Consider the following 17,904-nt stretch of genomic DNA (forward strand, 5'->3'; position numbering starts at 1 on the left):
GACCTACATCTTGGATTGAGTGTTTACCTCAGTGATCTAGAGAGGATGTGCCCTGAGGGACAAGGCACACCCTCAACATGCCAAACGGCCATTCTGGTACTGCACAAGGACCCATGCCTTTGATACAACTCTACCTAGTCATTATTACTTAGCTATACCATTGGATAGCGTAGAGTCAGACTTGGAAAGAAAATAAACTCCTGTTGAACTTACTACCCCAGACATTTGTCTTGGCATAACATCTCTATAACCCCCCTATAGCCACATTATGTATTCCGCCCTTCATATTAATGCTATGGCTCAGATATATCAATTCACTAAATGCCAGGGGCGGGTGTAAGTTTCAAAACACACTAATTTTCCATAATAACTCACTAGAAATCTTTTTTTGTTCTACACTTTAATTATTTCTTTTTCTGGTTTTTATTAAAAAAGAAACCTGTGCCTTGCGGTGGCTATTACTAAATGGACTGCCAAACATCTAGGAAAGGATATTGGGCCTCATTAGGAGGCTGGTGGCCGCGGATTGAATGGTGGCGGTAAGGTACCGGCACCGTTCATTCCGGGCCGCCACATTACGGGTTTCCTCACAGATGGAGGAATGCACGTCTGGTCCAGACTAGACATGCATACCGCCACTCGCGAGCAAACCAGGATGCTAACAACAGACCCGTCATTAACTGGTCTGTTGTTAGCATCCTCCCATTCCCATTTGAGCCCATTCGCGGCTCAAATGGGAATGGGGATGTACCGGGTCCGGGTCCCAAGAATGGGAGTTACTGGGCCCGCTAAAGTTGGCATGGCCCGGTAATTCCCTATTTTTGGGACCCGGTTTGGGGGTAGCCATGCCGGTTAGAACGGCATGGCTACCTCCAAACTCCAAATGAGGCCCATCTTGTACTATTCCTTATAGCCCAGTGTCAGGAACCTTTCCCCATATATAGCATGGTTCTCTACATAAATAAAACTACTACTGGGCATAATTGTATTAACTGTAATCAGTCACAGAATCAAATACAAATATATTTAATTGCTGGTGAAAAAAATGCATAAATTAAGAGAATTGTTTGGGGAGAAGTCCTACACATATGAAATGATCTTGTTCTAGCATATTTATAACTATTTATAACTAAACAACACGTAATAGAAATGTAGAGAAAACATTTTTAAAAAAGGCTATTCAATTGTACATCACATAGCCTCGAGCCCGATAAGATGGTGAATGCAAACACAAATGTGTTGAAGGTCACAAGTCAGTTGTTTATCTCTTCATGAGGATCATATGCCAACTATAAAAACAGTACATATACACACAGGTGTGCTAAATGGGCAATGATAAGCCCAATGGGTGCCAATGCTTCACACGTGTAGCATAAACCCAACCAGTGCTGCAGAAAGTGGCCATGTGAAGAGATTGTCCCTCATTCATAGATGCTAGTTTCGACTAGGAAGTCTACTTCAGGGTCGAAATACTGAGACCATTTCACCGTGACTGGATAAAGAAGTGTATAGAGACTCAATAACCTCATCAGCAAACACACAAAACAATAATGTAATGAGCTGCTAACATCCAATAACCACCAATAAAAAGTGCACCAGGATGTCATAGTTAAAGAATCACCACATCAAGCAACCCACACACAAAGTGCACCCTCAAATAAAACATTGTAATTACTCCGTAAAGACCACATGAATTACCTAAGACAAATATATTGTTACGGTGTTCGGTCCCATATCATAGTTATAGTTCCATGTGTCAAACACTACAGTACAAAAAATACGTATGACCTACTTGAAGAGGCCACTGATGTCATGCCACCAAGGCTATGGACTAGAAAACAAAAAAACAATACCTTAAATAAGTGGGGAGATCCTCTCCCTTTTCTTAAATTTCCACAATTATAGTAAATTCGGCCAACAACAACCCGCCATTGAATATGTAATAAAAATATGGATCAAAATCAACCTCTGGGCTAACATTACTAAAGTTATACATCGTAATGAAAGAAATTTACTGTACTGTGTCAACAAATGGGAGTTACACAGATACCATAAAACTGTAACCAATTACTCAAAAGGGGTGAAAATCGCCCGGTCTCTATTCCGCAGCAACACAATCTCAAAGCCACTCTCATGCATGGAAGTTGAAATTGAAATGGATGTACACCCATCAAGCGTAATGCCGTCCCAGTTACGTACAATGAATGGGGGCCTACTTACTGCATCTAGTAAAGCGATACAGGTGTATTGTAGTGAATGGCGAACGGGAGATCATGTAATGTAAGTGAGAAATCTCTGTTACAGATATCCCTAAAAGATAAGGAATGTTTGAGAAAACACATACAAAACAACCATGATGTTAAATGTCGTGAAATTATTTCACTGGAAACAAAAGTGTTTTAAAACAGGACACTACCCAGTCATTGATACACAGGATATCCATGAATACAAATGCAAAGGTACTAATAAAGTGCAGAAAAGCAATGGAATCAATAAACCTGCATTCACAAAGATATGAGCACAAACCATAGCTCAAATGGGCATCATTGAAAGGTGCAAGGTAACCAAGGATTCAGTAACCATGTAGAATTCCATTCCAAGGATTCCTTCAGTCCTACCAGATGTGATTGAAGATGGTATATCCAAAATGGTTCCCTCTCTGAAAGTCTTTGTTCAGTAGAGCCATCCCTGTCACTAACCACAACCTTCTCAATAACTAGCCATCTCAAATAGTTTTCATTATGCTCTGCCTCCATAAAGAGTACCACCAGGGGTGCATTAGTAGTCTGAGTGCAAATACGAGAATGATGCTTGTTAATTCTATCATGTACAACTCTCAATGTTTTAACAACATAGTTTAATTCACAAGGTCATTCTATATCATATATGAAATTTTTTCGTTTTACAATTGGTGTGACTTTTGAGCAACCAAACTTTGTTAACATGTCTGAATTCTGTGGCTTTGATAGCAAACTGGCATACCGTACAGTTGCCACAAGTATATTGCCCACATAGATATGGTAATCCCAGTTGAGAATGAATATACACTTTAGGGATATCATCCTTTCTTATTGCTTGTATCAGGGACCGTCGCAAATTGACCCCTCTTTTAAATGCAAAGAGAGGTTTCGGAAGCTCTGGGTTGATTAATTGAAATATGTGCCAATGCTTATTCACCATTTTCTGAAACTTGTTACTTAATGGACTATAGGTGGTTACACAAACCAGCTTCTCCATATCTGGTTTAGACCTTGGGAGCACATGATGTCGATCATAAAAACAAGCTCTTTTCATAGAGAACTTTTAAGAGTTTCTTGGAGTACCCTCGCTTAAGCAACCATTGTGTCACAATTTGAGTTTGGGGATAAAATTCATCCAAGGAAGTACAATTGCGGCGAGCCCTCAGGAATTGACAATTGCGGCAAACACTCCTTTTTGATAAACCCTTCCTGCACCTTATCAATTTCCTTTCTCGACATCCTCTTTGTTGTTCCCTCTCCAGTACTATGGACTCCCCATATGACCTCTGTTCTCTCTTCTTTTTCCTCTTCACCCATTAATGCTGGCATGAGATGGGAGGCCCTCCTGGCCCCCACCCACTCCTCCAAGAGTATCTTTAATGTTTACCTAAACGGCACTGTCTTCATCCACGGCCCTCTGGCAAACCTCTGCCTTTTTTGATAGATGCTTCCTGCACCTAATCAACTTCCTTTCTTCTCCTGATGTCCCTTCTTCCCCCCCTCTGGCTCCTCTGCCTCCTCCATCCTCTGCAACCTCTACAGCTGTCACTGCTGCTTCTCCAGCCACCCTGTTAACTCTTTCCACGCCAACCCTCTGACACTCACCTCCTCCTGCCCTCCTCCTTGGCTACCTTGCTGTCTCCTCCTTCCTCCTCTGCCCATCCTCAGGCTCCTACAACACTTCCACAGAGTGTACCTCTGACCTGTACCCCTCCACAGAAGTCCATCACAGGAGGCAATATGCCCCAAATTGTTACTCTCAACTCTCGGTCAGATGTCAAACACTCCTCTAACATCTGCCGTCTACTGGAAGAACTCAATCTGGATGTACCCGGTCTGACCGAGATGTGCTTCACGCCCAGCTCTGTCAACAGCTTTGACACTCTCCTTCCTGATGGCTACAAGATCCTCTCCATACCCAGAAACAACCATGCTAGTTTCGGTGTAGCCTTGATCTTCCTGGTGTGGATCCCTGCTTCTAAAATTCCTATGCAGGACGACTCCTCCATTGAATGCCTGATCTGCAGGCCCTCTTTATATCTCCTGGCCTTTCTCTGACTCTGGCCACTATCTACTGGCCGCCCAGCCAGGTAGCCTCCTACCTCTGTGAGTGGCCTGACCTCTCCTCCTCCTTCCTCGCCTCTACCTCTCAATTTCTCGTCCTTGGAGACCTAAACATTCATTGGATGCTTCCTGTCCTTTTGCAGGACTCTTTCACTATCTCTCTGAATTTCTATCTCTCTCTCTCTCTCTCTCTCTCTCTCTCTCTCTCTCTTTCTCTCTCTCTCTCTCTCTCTCACTGTCTGTCTCTCTCTTTCTCTCTCTCTCTCTCTCTCTCTCTCTCTCTCTCTCTATTCTTCCCTCTTAACTAACTCACTCAGCAGAGCACACCCTGAATGTTCTGATCTCCTCAGACCTCCCCTATCCAAACCTCTCACCAATCCTGGCTCCCGTAGTGATCACTGTCTCCTTTCCTCCCATCTCTCTCTCTCTCTATCCCTCAGGCCAAGCCGACTCCAGCACTGCCACCTACCTTCTCGGTCATCCGACCCATGAAGTGTCTGTCATTTGAGGATTTCACCGCTACTTTCTCTCCCTTATGCACCTTTGGCTGACTGACATCCTGACACAGCCCTATCTAACCTTCATCTATCTATCTCTGACATTCTGTGTATACTTGCCCCTGTCAGGAGGATCAGCTTGAAGCCCAAATCCAAGAGCAACTCTTGGTCTGACTCCGACCTCATCACCCTCAAAGGCAAGTGCAGGGTGGCTGAGAAGAAGTGGAGGGAAACAGGTACACCCACTGACAAACTGGCCTGCTGCCTGCTCCAAAGGCAGTACAGGCTCTCTGTCCTCACCAAGAAGAGATCACACATTCAAGCCTGCATCTCTGTGGCATCTAACAACTCGGCCAAACTCTTCAAAATCTGCAAGGAGCTGGCCAATCTTTCTGCAGTCTCAACCTCTCCTGTTCCCTCCCCTGTCCATCCTCTCTTCCTCGTCCTCCTCCACTCCTGGCCCGCCTGTGGCCACCTGTTCTTCTCCTTCTCTTCCTTTCCCTTGTACACCCCTGAAAACATTTCTAGACAAGTCTGAGTTCTGAAAGTCCTGTCAAAACAGGTTCTTCCCTGTTCACCCAGAACCATCAAGGACCACATTGACACCCTTTCCCCATACTTGGCCAATTTCTGCAATCATTCTTTTGCCACTGGAACCTTCCCCTCCCCACTTAAGCATTCACTTGTGTTCCCCCTCCGAAAGAAGCCCTCTGCCGATCCTTCCTCTCCAGCTATCCGCCAATCTCCATCACTCCTTTCCTGGGCAGACTCTTGGAAAAGCTGGCCATCTCCCAGTTTATTATGCACACTGAATCTGTTGTTTTTCTCCATGACCACCAATCTGGCTTCAGAGCGGCCAGAAGCATGGACACTGCTCACCTGAACTTCTGTGAAGACCAGCTCTCTAACCATGACTCTAACTTTCCTTCTGTCCTCATTCTCCTCAATCATTTTTCTGCTTTTGATATGAACATCCATGCCATCTTGCAAAATTGCCTCTGTGATAACCTGGGTATCACTGATCAGGCCCTGGCCTGGCTGACCTCCTTTCTCACTGATCAACCCTCTCAGGTCCAGCTGCGGTCCTTCCTCTCTTCTATCTCACTCTACCTGTGGTGTTTCCCAGGGGTCTAACCTTTCTCCCTGGCTGTTCAACCAATACCTGGCACCTCTTGCCCACTTCATTACTGCTCTCTGCTCCAACTATTAGTGTTATGAGGATGACAACAAGCTCTCTTTAAGGCTCCCCTCGGCTGCCTTTACTCCCTCTCTCATTCCAAACTGTCTGTCCGCAATTCAGGAGTGCTGTGCCGCTAACAATCTCTGCCTTATTGCCAGTAAGACGTAGAACCTCCTCATCGGAACATCAGCTCCCTCCTTTCTTCTCGCTCTCTGGCCATACACTTTGGACCCTCTTCCTGCTCCTACCTGCGAGTCTAAGAAACTTGGGGTCATCTTAGACTCCACCCTTTCCTTCTGCACCACCTCAGAGGTATTCTTCCTTTCCTCACTTTCCCCCAGAGGCTCACTGTCTCCAGAGCACTGGTCCTCTTTAGGCTGGACTACGGCAACAGCCTCTTTCTAAATCTTCCTGTCTCTATTCTCTGTCCTCTACAACTTATCCAGAACAGGACCGTAAGACTTGTCCTTGGCCTCAAGCTCATGGATTGTATCTCTGCAACTCTGAAATCTCTTCATTGGCTCCCAGTTGTGGCAAGGATCAAGTTAAAGAATCTCTGCATGGTCCACAAGGCTTTCTGAGGACTGGGACTGCACCACCCCCAACCCTCTCTTCCTAAACATCTCCCTTCTCAAGCTCTTCGCTCATCCACCTCCAACTCTTTGAGGGTCAGTCGCTTTTCCAAGCAGAGAGGTGGGGGGAGAGCTCTATATTCGGCTCAGTCCTCCCTCTGGAACAGCCTCCCTGCCTGTCTCAAACTAGAGCAGAACTACTCCGGTTCCGGAAGCAAGGCAAGACCTTCCACTTTGCTTCTGGTTTCTCTCTTCCTCTCCCCTGCTGATAACCTGTTTGCTCCACATACTGGTCACCTGGTCACCCTCTGAACTTGGGCCCAGGTCTCTTCATGTCCAGTTGCAACGTGCACTGTCTCTTATATCCCCCACCACTTGTGGTCTGTATCTGTCACCCTACAGTCCCTCCTCTCTGCACTTATGAGCCACCCATTGACTGCAATTTCTGATTTACCTGCAGAGAGCCACCCACTGGCTGCACTTTATGATTACCTGCACTCCCCCCCCACCCATCTTGGCATTTCTCCCCTTCAACTTCCCTGCACTTGCGTGGTATGAATGATGCAAGGCCTAATAAGATTGTTGTTTTGTCCTCCCTCTATTTCCTCCTCCTTGTCTTGTCACGCCTAGAAACACACTTGTACAGGTGCGTTATAAATGCCATAACATATCATATCATAACAGGATATTTTTACGAAGACTCATAGGGTGTGGGCCAATACCATGTAAAATGATATTCTGATCTGTAGACTTAATGAATAATGTAACCTCGATTTTACCTTCCCTCTCTCTTAGTAAAAAGTCTAAGATTGCTATCGCTTTCTGATTGTAAGTAGCCATAAATTTGAGATTCTCATCCTAGAATTAATCCATGTCAGAAATAATTTGAGGATAGCTAAATCATACTTCCACATAATCAAGATGAGCAACTTGTTTTGCGATTTAACCGAGATATATTTAATTTTTGGCAACAGATTAATTGACCAGGACTTGGAGTGCGCGCCTCACCTTCCTTTTTCTTTTCCTTTTTTTGAAGTTGTAATATGCCCAACACCACCTGGTAGATCTGGGAAAATGCATTTAAAATCCTCTCTAGTCAATTATGTTCCCACATGTCAAGTACAGTTGTCATATCCTAAACACGTCATCCCATCCCCACACAATGTAATAATATGCTGAGTTCAGCTTCATAAACACTATTATTAGACTAGTGTGCCATGTTCACCTTCATATGCCAACTAAAGCCACTTCACACAAGTTTTGAACTCATTTATACAAATTCTGCCATTTCATTCCATGTGTAGGCTCAATTTCCAAGGTTTGCCATCCTATGACAGGAAAACTATTCTATGTCAGGTATGGCGATCACTCGGAAGGTAGAACCATGAATGCTCAGGTATGAGCCACTCTGCTCAGTCTGCCCCACCAACATTGACAAATTTAAGACAAATGTGAGATGGACAGATGATGGAGGTGGGGCTCAAGTTAGGTATGTTTTGGGTGGTCTTGGTTGTGACAGTGGTGCATTTTAGGGTCAAATAATGTAGGTTATTTTTCAGAATTCCCAATCAAACTGAATCCATTCATGAGATTTAATTTGAGGAGAATTGATGTGTGCCAAATCACACAATGTGGTTAAGATGGAAATACTGATGTTGTAGGTCTTGTGTTATAGTTTCAAAATATCCTCTATAGCCTACAGACATCTCCTCCTATTCCATCTTTATTTATACTCCAACATACAATGATGTCTAAATTGTAGTCTGTTGAAGGCAGAAGCTTTTGTCCGTATTTAATACATCTATTTTGCATAGTATTAATCCAAATGCCAAAATAATTTAACAATATGAAAGAAACCTTTATAGAAACATGTTGGATAAAAACGTTATGATTCATTCTATTGTCGTATACATAGTGCTAGCTAACATTAACTGTCCTGTTTTGTAGTGCTTTAAATAACACTTGCCGAACTTAATGGTCCTCAATGTATAAACTTCTAAAGGATGAAAACCGCATTTTGTCCTGTTCAAATTAAAACCTGTGGCACAATATAGGATGAATAGTTGATAGAAGCAAACAATTACCTAATGGAACCATCTTTCCCTTAAATCTTCTCACTGTATTGTAACTGCACACACACACATATACACTCTCTCTCTCACACTCCCCCTCTCTGAAGGTATACAGAGTAACAGAGCTCCCTACACATGAATGACTTCCAACATTCCATGCTAGGTTCGATTATTGAAAAAGTTCAGATTCCTTATGCAAATAGATGCACCTGCCCTGCATGACTTGTATCTGGAGGTGGGTCCAGCAAGAAGCAGCACACATACCTGCAATGTTAACACCACACAGACTCATTTTAGGCTAATGTTTTTTTTTACAATGCAAAAGAAGTTGGCCTGGCATTTTTAGAAGTTATTTGAATAGATCAGAGGACCACTGGTCACGGGACATGCGCCTTTGACCAGGGTTGACTGAGGCAGAGTCAGGGGTTTCAAAGGAATGATAGTGGTATAAGCAGCGACCACTGGCAACCTATCACTGACATCCATGTTTGGATATGATGTGACCCTACAATAGCTCTGTAATATTTCTGCCACCATGTCAGTCTGCACAAGAGTTTTCTATGTACTGGGATACAAGTGACTGTAGGAAGTCTGTATGTTGAAATCCTAGGATAATGGAGACATCTGACATGGCACTCAAAGTCTCCCCCACCCATGTTTTTTTCTGCCCCCCACCCTAGCTGGGTCGAAACTGTAACACATCATGCACCTGCCCTAGGAGAACCGCTGTCAGGCTGTATGCTACTTTTCTGTTTAGATCATTCGGAAACTTCAAGGCCTAAGAATGATTACAGTATTCCCTTGTTCCCTTCCCGCCTTGCAGTGCTTTGAAGCACTCCTCCTCAGTATAAGCGCTGTACAAATAAACAATTACAATTACAATTCTCTGGTGATGGCTTTAGCTGCCTTTACAAAAGAACCCTTTTCCAAAGGTGACTTAGATTGATTCCTATTAAGTAAAATGCTGGGGCTCCTACTTTTGGGCTGAAGTGAGTCTGACGGTTTGATGTCCCTGTCAGGATTGGGGAAGGTGATAAGCTCCTTAGGTGGTAGAGTGTTTTAAAAATAAAACAATAATTTTCCTGTCAATGAACAGTCTAAGCAAAAGTGTAGGCAGGGCACACACTATAGTGCATTTCGATTTCGTATCTAACAGGGTCTGTCTTTATCTGGATCTCTGATCTAAGCATAGTTACATGTAAATAGCACACAGCATGATTTTCGACTCTCAATACACAGCCTTGCATATAGCGCCCAGTGTGCTCTTGACATAAACTCTGAGATACAGTACGAAGCATACTTCCTTAGATTCAAGCACAGCCTCTGGGATCCTTCTCTGAACCCATTCTCAGCCACCCACCAAACGCCATCCCAGGAAAATAGCACTGGCAAGCGTGCACAGAGAGCGCTGTCCTGCTGTGACCCGCTGTGGCTTAGATGCAACAGCTTCACTTTCACTGAAGAGTCACCTGACCTGATTGGCCGAAAGGAGAACGAACCGCCCCTCCAGCAGCAAGTGCATTTAAATTCGTCCACACATGCAGTCATGCATGCTCACTGGCAAGAGTGCATGCAGAGTGCTCTGCTGCTGTGACCTGCTGAGGCATAGTTGTATCGACTTCTTGCTCACTGCAGAGTTACCTGACCTGATTGGCGTAAAGAAGAACAGCGCCCTATATTTAAATGCTTCTGCACGCGAACTGGCGAGAGTGCACAGGGAGTGCTGTCCTGCTGGCTCTTCGTGATTGCGGCGCTAAGCAGTTTACTTGGAGGCTAATCTCTTAAGGTACTCTGCCCCTCTCCATGACTAAACAGCACGCACATCGACTTCTGTGCTATGCATGTCGAGGCTCATGTTGACCATTTGCTGATATAGCCAAGCCTCTCCAACAAAAGGTATCGTAGCCAGATATCTGCCGATTCTGCTACCTCTATCTTGGCTCCACAGTTGTGTGAAAAAGACAAAGTGGCACCAACCAACGATCACAAGATGTGTACCTGCTACCCACCCTAAAGAACCAGAGGATAAGGGAGTTGGGACAGGTGGCAAGGAATTGCTTTCACTGACTACTAACATGTCCACCTATTTGGTAGACAATAGATGCCTCCTCAATCTTTGTTACAACCTCAAAAAGGGAATCCCTGGGCCCCCCTCACCCATGTACCCCCAATTTGGGGCCAATGTATATGATATCCTCACTGGGAATATTCTGTCAGCCTCTGCTAACCTCACATCCATCGCTGCTGAGCTTTCTTCTGCTAGTCAGTAGTCAGGATATTTGGAGAGCACCTAGCTCTCATCTATAAAGCCAGACCATCATGTGGCTAGTTATGAGGCTATGGCTCATCGCTTATGAAGGAGCGGCAAGAGCTAAGCAATGTAATTGCCAGAATTGTGGATGCTTTTGTCATTAACAGCAATGTACATCTAGCGAGGTTCACAAAACCTCCTTAAATAATGAGCGGCTCGACATGTCTGAGCCACAGAGACTGAGGCTGTGGAACGGGATTTGGGCAATGGCAACCTTTCTAATGAAGTGAACTGGCAGTAGTTGAATATGGGAAGTTGATCCTGTTCACAATGGAGAGGTCTCATTTGAAAAGCGTAAGACTATTGTGTAAATAATAAGAAGTGGTTCAGGAGGAAAAAGGTAAAACTGTTAGTAAAATGAATGGTGGAACAAAATTGACCTGCATAAATGTGGGCGCCTTGGCTGAAACTTTCAAGGACAATCTTGTTTGTATGAGCTCCCTATCTAATGATGAACTGATCCCTGTGGATAAGGGCTATGATGCCCCCATCTAATCCCATTCATCAAGCTTGTTTGAAAGGGATGATGGACAGATGGCTTAAAGGGCCAGCTACGTTATCTGGAGTGACAGGTTGCATTTTGGTGAAAGGGGGCTTCAGTGACACACAACACGCTCGTTGTTGTACAGGCGCTTAACCAATAAATAAACAAAGAAATAAGGTATAAGTACTTGCCATACTTCCCCCTTGGATGGTAATGTAATCAGTCTGACTAACATCAACGCACATGACCTTCCATGACCGTTGGTCCCAAACCAGGGCAAAGCTGAATTTAACAAAGTGGGCTTTAATATGAGTAAACCATTTGCCTATAATTAAGGGGGTTAGAGTGAAGATTGTGGAACTGTTTGCCACGGCAGAATGTCAGTTTCTAAACCGTGGAAAACGTTTTGAATTTTTTCTCTTTGTAACGCAACTGTCGTAATTAATATGATGGACATTAGGGGTCATTATGAGTGAGGCGGTAACGGGTTACAGGTGCCCGTAAAGGTGCCGGAGCCGTCAACCCCTTACCGCCCCATTAAGAGTCTGCTCCCGGGAGCCCGCTAAGGATGCCTGGGTCAACCAGGCGCCCTTAGCGGGGCCCGCAAGCAGACCAAGGTGCTAACAACGGGCCCGTTGTTAACGGGTCCGTTGTTAGCACCCTCCCCATTCCCATTGAGGGAATGGGGATGTTCAGGGTCTGGGTTCCTTGAATGGGGAATTACCGGGCCCTCCAAGGTCGGAATGGCCCGGTGATTCCTCCTTCAAGAAACCCGGACCCGGTACCCGGTAAGGCGGTAGCCATGACGCTAATAGCTGCATGGTTACCCCCTATCTCATAATGATCCCCCTTGTCATTACGAGGTAGAGGGTACTAGCAGATTTATAGAGCGAAAATAACTGGGCATTAATACAATTGGTTTCTTCCATCCTCGTGCAACTCATCATGACACATTCAACTCCGTTATTGATGTTGGGCTTCAACATCATTGTGTGTAAAAAGTATCTTCAGACTAAAAGTAGGGATTCCACAGGCATACCGTGCAGAGAGATTAAGTCTGTTGAATGCCCACCCTAATCACGTAATTAAACATTCTTGTGAAGAAGAACTGGTATAGTGGGTGCCTGAACTTCTTAAAGTGCAGCCCAATTGAAATACATGGTATAATGATCGCTGCTGCTTCCTCTCTTGGAATACAAGAGGACATAGCTCTTTTTTGGGGGGTATTGAGGGACGGATATTCTTATCTTCCTGTGACCTAATTTACTCAAGGAAACTTGGCTCTATGACACTTTGTATATTGATGGCTTTAATATTACATTCAGACATGCCTTACGCTGTGGGACGGGGCATCCTTCGCGTGGGCTATTTATTGGTGCATGGCCCCGATTTAAATTATCCGAGTTTGACATAGGTGTAAAATCCTCTCATAAATTGTGTGTGGCATTAACTTGCAAGGATGTTCATCTTGGAGAAATTCTTATATTTAACCTTTATGGTCCGCCTGGTGGTAAATATACCTTCTGTATACAGTCCCAATTGGAGATCATTATTGATTAATGGATGCATAAACAACCCAAAGCTGGTATCATTGTGGATGAGGACTTCAATTCATATTGCAGGCTTGCACTTGAAGATTCCATTGTAGATAACATGTCTGCTCATATTAATGGGGAACCAGCATGAGTGTTATGTGGAAATTATTTTACAGGCAATTGTGGTATGCCGCAAAGAAAGAATGTCTGCTTGTGTTTAGAATGTCTATGGTGTTTTGAATTGAATTATCTTAACCCTAGGCCTGTTTCTGACATAGTCAGCCTGGACAATTGGTCTAACGGGAAAGTACTGTCCCGCATTTACTACATCATTACGAATTACCCAATGCTGAAAGTTATAAAGCAATTTATTATGGAGACCTCCCATTTTAGTGATCATCAGAGGCTTTGGTTACTTTTAGATGGGGAGAGGTACAAAAAAGCACCGGAGCTGCAAAATAATATTATAGTTAATATTCAGGGTATCGTGACTGTGTGGTCCAAAACCAATGTGAATAGATTTGACACTTTGCTTATGTCTTACCCCGAGCTGAATCTAGGGTCTTACATGGTCAATAAAACTGATATATTGCCAATGCTTGAATGACTTCTTAAGAGTACTCTGGGGACCATGGTGGTCTGATCCAGTAGGAAGACCAGGAGCAATGTTCTTGATATAGTTATAAATAGAAGGAAAAAGTTCCTTTGGAACACTTTGCGGCAGATAAGCAGAGCCTGGTCTTTGAGCACTGAAAACAAGCGCAAACGCAAACCATTGTATGAAATATAAAAATTGGTTAAGGTCACTCAAGTATGATGTGAACAATGCAATTTGGCGCCTCATATTCGATATACTTAAGACTTATGACAGCATGAGATGTTAGCTACTCTATAGGATACATTTATCGGAAGGTGTGGCCAAAGGGGTTTATCCCATTCCGGAAAGCAAGTGGGTCTCCCATATAAGGGAGCCTTATTGCCCTGGGGATAGTGGATACATTGCCCTGGCGATAGTGGATACATGCACACTAGGGTAGCATTGCGACTCAAACCTGGAAAGCCATTCTTCGATTTGGATGACGTCTTCAATGTGATCTGCAGATTCATTGCCTCCATGGTCCCTGGCCCTGATGGTATTGCTAATGTAGTGATGAAATGTAACCCAGAGTTGTGGGCACACTTATTATTCAAAATCTTTGTATCCATTTGGAACAGGGAGGGACAATCCCTCAAAGCGAGAAACAATCTATTTTAGTTCCTGTGTTCAAAAAGGGTGATAGGTCTGGCCCACAGAACTACTGCCTTTTGGCAATGATGGATTCCAGCTGCAAGATATTCTCTACATTGTTACTACATAGAGTTAATTTGTGGATGCACGAGAAGAACTAGCTATCCTGGAAACATACAGGATTTAGAAGTGATCACAGTCTGTTGGATCATATTTGGGCTTTACATTATCTGATTGCAGACACCCATAGGGATTCAGGGGAGACATTGTGTCTCTGTTACATTGATTATGTAGGTGCTTTCGACTGCATACTTCATGAGAAATTGTGGAGTAAGATAAAGAACTGGGGACTTGATTCTACTATTCTCCATTTTATAAGGCAAATGTACACTGATAATAGTATCCAGGTTAGACTGGACTTGGGTGGGGCTCTCATACCAATCACCTATTGAAACAGGGCTGCATGCTCGCTCACGTGCTTTATAACCTATATGTTGTGGATCTGGATACTGTATTTAAGGGATGTAGCAATTTTCCTCCAAAGATTGGCATAGACCCCTTAATATGGCTCTCCTATGCAGATGACACTGTGATCCTTAATCATACCTCTATTGGTTTTCAGCATTCTCTGGACGCTGTATGTGACTATGTGAACAGGAATCACTTACATTATGGTCATTGATGGTGAGATGCAGAAAGGCCTTTATATAATTGGAAAATAGATGGCGTATCTTTAGAGATTGTTGACTCATAGCTGTACTTAGGGATTCTTATTAAGAACTAGCTGGTCAAATCCTATTATGAGAAAATACTTATGGGGAAAATGATATTGAAATGGGATCTTATTAAAGGCTTCCTCATGAGGAAGGGGGGGTCACTCTCTTGAAAGTTATGTGCAAGTGTATGAGGTGAGTATCCACCCGGGCATTCTCTATGGCTTTGCAGCTCTTGCAGAGAAACATGTGCTTTTGTTTGAAAATGTTCAAGGGAAATTGTGGAGAAATATTACAAGAATACGCTTGGCGGAGCATGTAGAATCCATGAGGTGTGAGTTGGGGCTCTGTACCGTTTGTAGAAGATTTAGAGTTGTGAATTGTATATTAAGATAATTACAGAAAGGGTATGGATGACACCTTGGTAAACCCCTTTAGCGAAGGATTGCATGGCTAAGTAGACTAATGGATTAATGATAAGGTTATAAAAAACGTACAACTCCCCAATGTGATGAATGTCGGTAGCTTCTTATTAAAGTTAAACAATGAAGCTGGGTAATTGAAGCTTATCAGAAACATTGAGATTATAATGACTAAAAAACTGTATGTACTGAATAGTACTCAGCACTAAAAATTGGAGAAGCCCTGGAGTTAGTTGACAAATCTCTATGATGATGTTGGTAGGCGTCTTGTGATGGACTTACAATTTAATGTGCTCCCTGCTTTTGAGTACGTGGGAGCTTGAAAAGGCTTACCCCGTGAAGAGAGGAAGTTTAGATTGTGCCATATTGAGGCTGAGACTGACAGGCATACACTAACTAACTGCCACGCCATGGAGCATTGTTACCTAAAGGGTTATACGAATTTGGTCACTTCAATAGACCGGGTAGCTATGGATCATTGTTTGGCGTGCATTTATTCGACAGAGTCGCTGGTTATTTCTGGTGTGGCATATCATATTTGGAACTTTGGTTTTGATACTATGGGAAAGAAGCTGGGACATTACTTTTTTCATAAGCCCCTAAGATAATGTTTTAGAGTTTTCTGGGATACATACATGTGTAATTGTTTTTAATAGTGACTTTTATAAGGAACCTTTGATTAATGGAGCATATGTTTGTGCCATGTGTATTATAGGTTATTTGGAATTTAATGTATGAATGAAAGGCACAATGTAATTTTAATTGTTTTTGAATGTGTATATAATGTATTGTATATAGTGAAAATGTTGTGCATGCAGCTATAATACACCTAATCATTTTATTTTTAATTTTTAAATAACACCCATCTGTGGCATAGACGGGGTGTGGTGAGGTTCAAGTCTCACCAACATTTCTCAAGGGTCCAACATGCTGTTCTCATGATGTCTCAAATGTTGTGCATGTGTTTCCTTTCAGACCTGAGGGAGGGATCAGGTAATTTGTTCAAGATGGCTGCACTGTTGGATGTGAGGCTTCTTGGACCATCACTCTTGTTGTGAATTATAGAGAATTTTCATTGAGCTAACATTTCTAAGGTTAGTAACAGGTATGTGCTTCTTGAGTTTTCGGCTGGGGTAGTTTGAGTCTCTTTTCCTGCGACACAATTAATGAAACAGTGTGTGTTAATCTGAATTCTCTGATTCACGGGAAGCCAGTGTACTGGTTTTAAAGCCATGGTGAAATAAGCTTTAGGTAGTAGGCCCAGAATCATCTGTACATCCTTGACTGTAGACGTTGGCATTGGCTGATTCAATGTTTTATTGGGCCCAAATAGAGGCTGCTCCAATAGGTGATGCATGACTGGGCCATGGCACCAGTGATTTCAGTTCTGTGGAACATGATGACAAAAGGCAGACTATGTTTAAGCAAGAGAGGGTTATAGTGGGATTTCTTGGTGAGTTATTTCCTTTGATTTGTGAAGGAGAAGTCATTATCCAAGATGATTCCGAGGTACTTTGCAAGATTGACAGGGAAGCTTCCACCATGCTGGGTGGAAACAGAATGAGAGTGTGGCGGGAGGTAGGCTTGATGCATTGCTGGTTCAGTTATATGTAGTTGCTAAAGTTTAGGGCTTTATTTAGGAACAGTAATGAGTGCTGTGATGGACAGTGCTTATGCTATTTTGGAACACTAGATTTCGCAGGACTTTTAAGTTTATTAGTCTCTTGGAGAAGTTGAAAGGAAAAGTGCTGCATATCTACTGATGTTGAGAAGGTGGACATTTATCAATGTTGCATTTATGGACACATTGGACTGTCTTTGTGGACGCTGAGGACTACAGTGCAAATGGGTGAGCACAGTGTTAATGGTGGTGTGGTCTAGGAAAAATGTATTATTTTAGTTTTGGCTGAGTTAAGCATTGGCACCATCTGCCTTCAGTTTCTCGTAGCAGAGAGTGAGTCAGCCATTTTGCAATATATTTGAAGGTGAGGCAAGAGTTGACAAGTATATCGTTAGAAGTACATATATTAGCAGAGCAACACACATCAATTTGCATCATTTAGATGCTGAGGTTCACACAATTGCAACGCAATCATTGTATAACCGCTGTGTCATCAAATGTTATCATGTTACTGAACATTGTTTTGTTTTCTGTATGTTCCCGCTCTTTCTCACAGATTCATGAATATGTTGGATCAAATGCAAGCACCTTAGAAAATAAGATTCAGCAGATGATGTGATTGAACATAATTTTGACTGGGTGCACAATTCAATGGATCCAAACAAGGTGGTGCAGGACATAAGACCATGAACCTTTAGCTACTGAAACTCTAAGTGTAATTCATCTTGACACAGTACAATAAAAGTGGCTCAATACATGTTCATGCGTGTTTTGTTAAAGAAGATTGCTGTCCCTGCACAAAATTGCTATCTATTGAAAACGTTTGTACCATTATAAAAGGTGCCTATATTTACACTGCTAGTCATGGATTAACTGATCTGTGTCTGACTTGACTCCCATGAATTACAATGAGTTTTATCAGGTCGAACTTCCCAAACTTTTAAGGAGATGCTGGATAAAACATG

The 17,904-nt window shown here is 43.1% G+C and overlaps 1 protein-coding gene across 2 annotated transcripts in view; it reads left to right on the plus strand.

Annotated features, from left to right (window-relative positions):
- Positions 1-17,696, plus strand: part of LOC138515518 (thioredoxin-like) — a 241,721-nt gene extending 224,025 nt beyond the window's left edge. For both annotated transcript variants that reach the window (XR_011282043.1, XM_069630319.1), the window contains one exon: positions 17,496-17,696. Coding sequence is in view for 1 of the 2 variants with exons in the window: in XM_069630319.1 (XP_069486420.1) it covers positions 17,496-17,558 (63 nt within the window). In the remaining variant the exon portion in view is untranslated. The remainder of the gene's footprint in view (positions 1-17,495) is intronic.
- Positions 17,697-17,904: the final 208 nt, after the last annotated feature.

Source organism: Ambystoma mexicanum, chromosome 6q (assembly GCF_040938575.1).
Source record: "Ambystoma mexicanum isolate Mex_15411 chromosome 6q, UKY_AmexF1_1, whole genome shotgun sequence".
Classification (NCBI taxonomy): Eukaryota; Metazoa; Chordata; class Amphibia; order Caudata; family Ambystomatidae; genus Ambystoma; species Ambystoma mexicanum.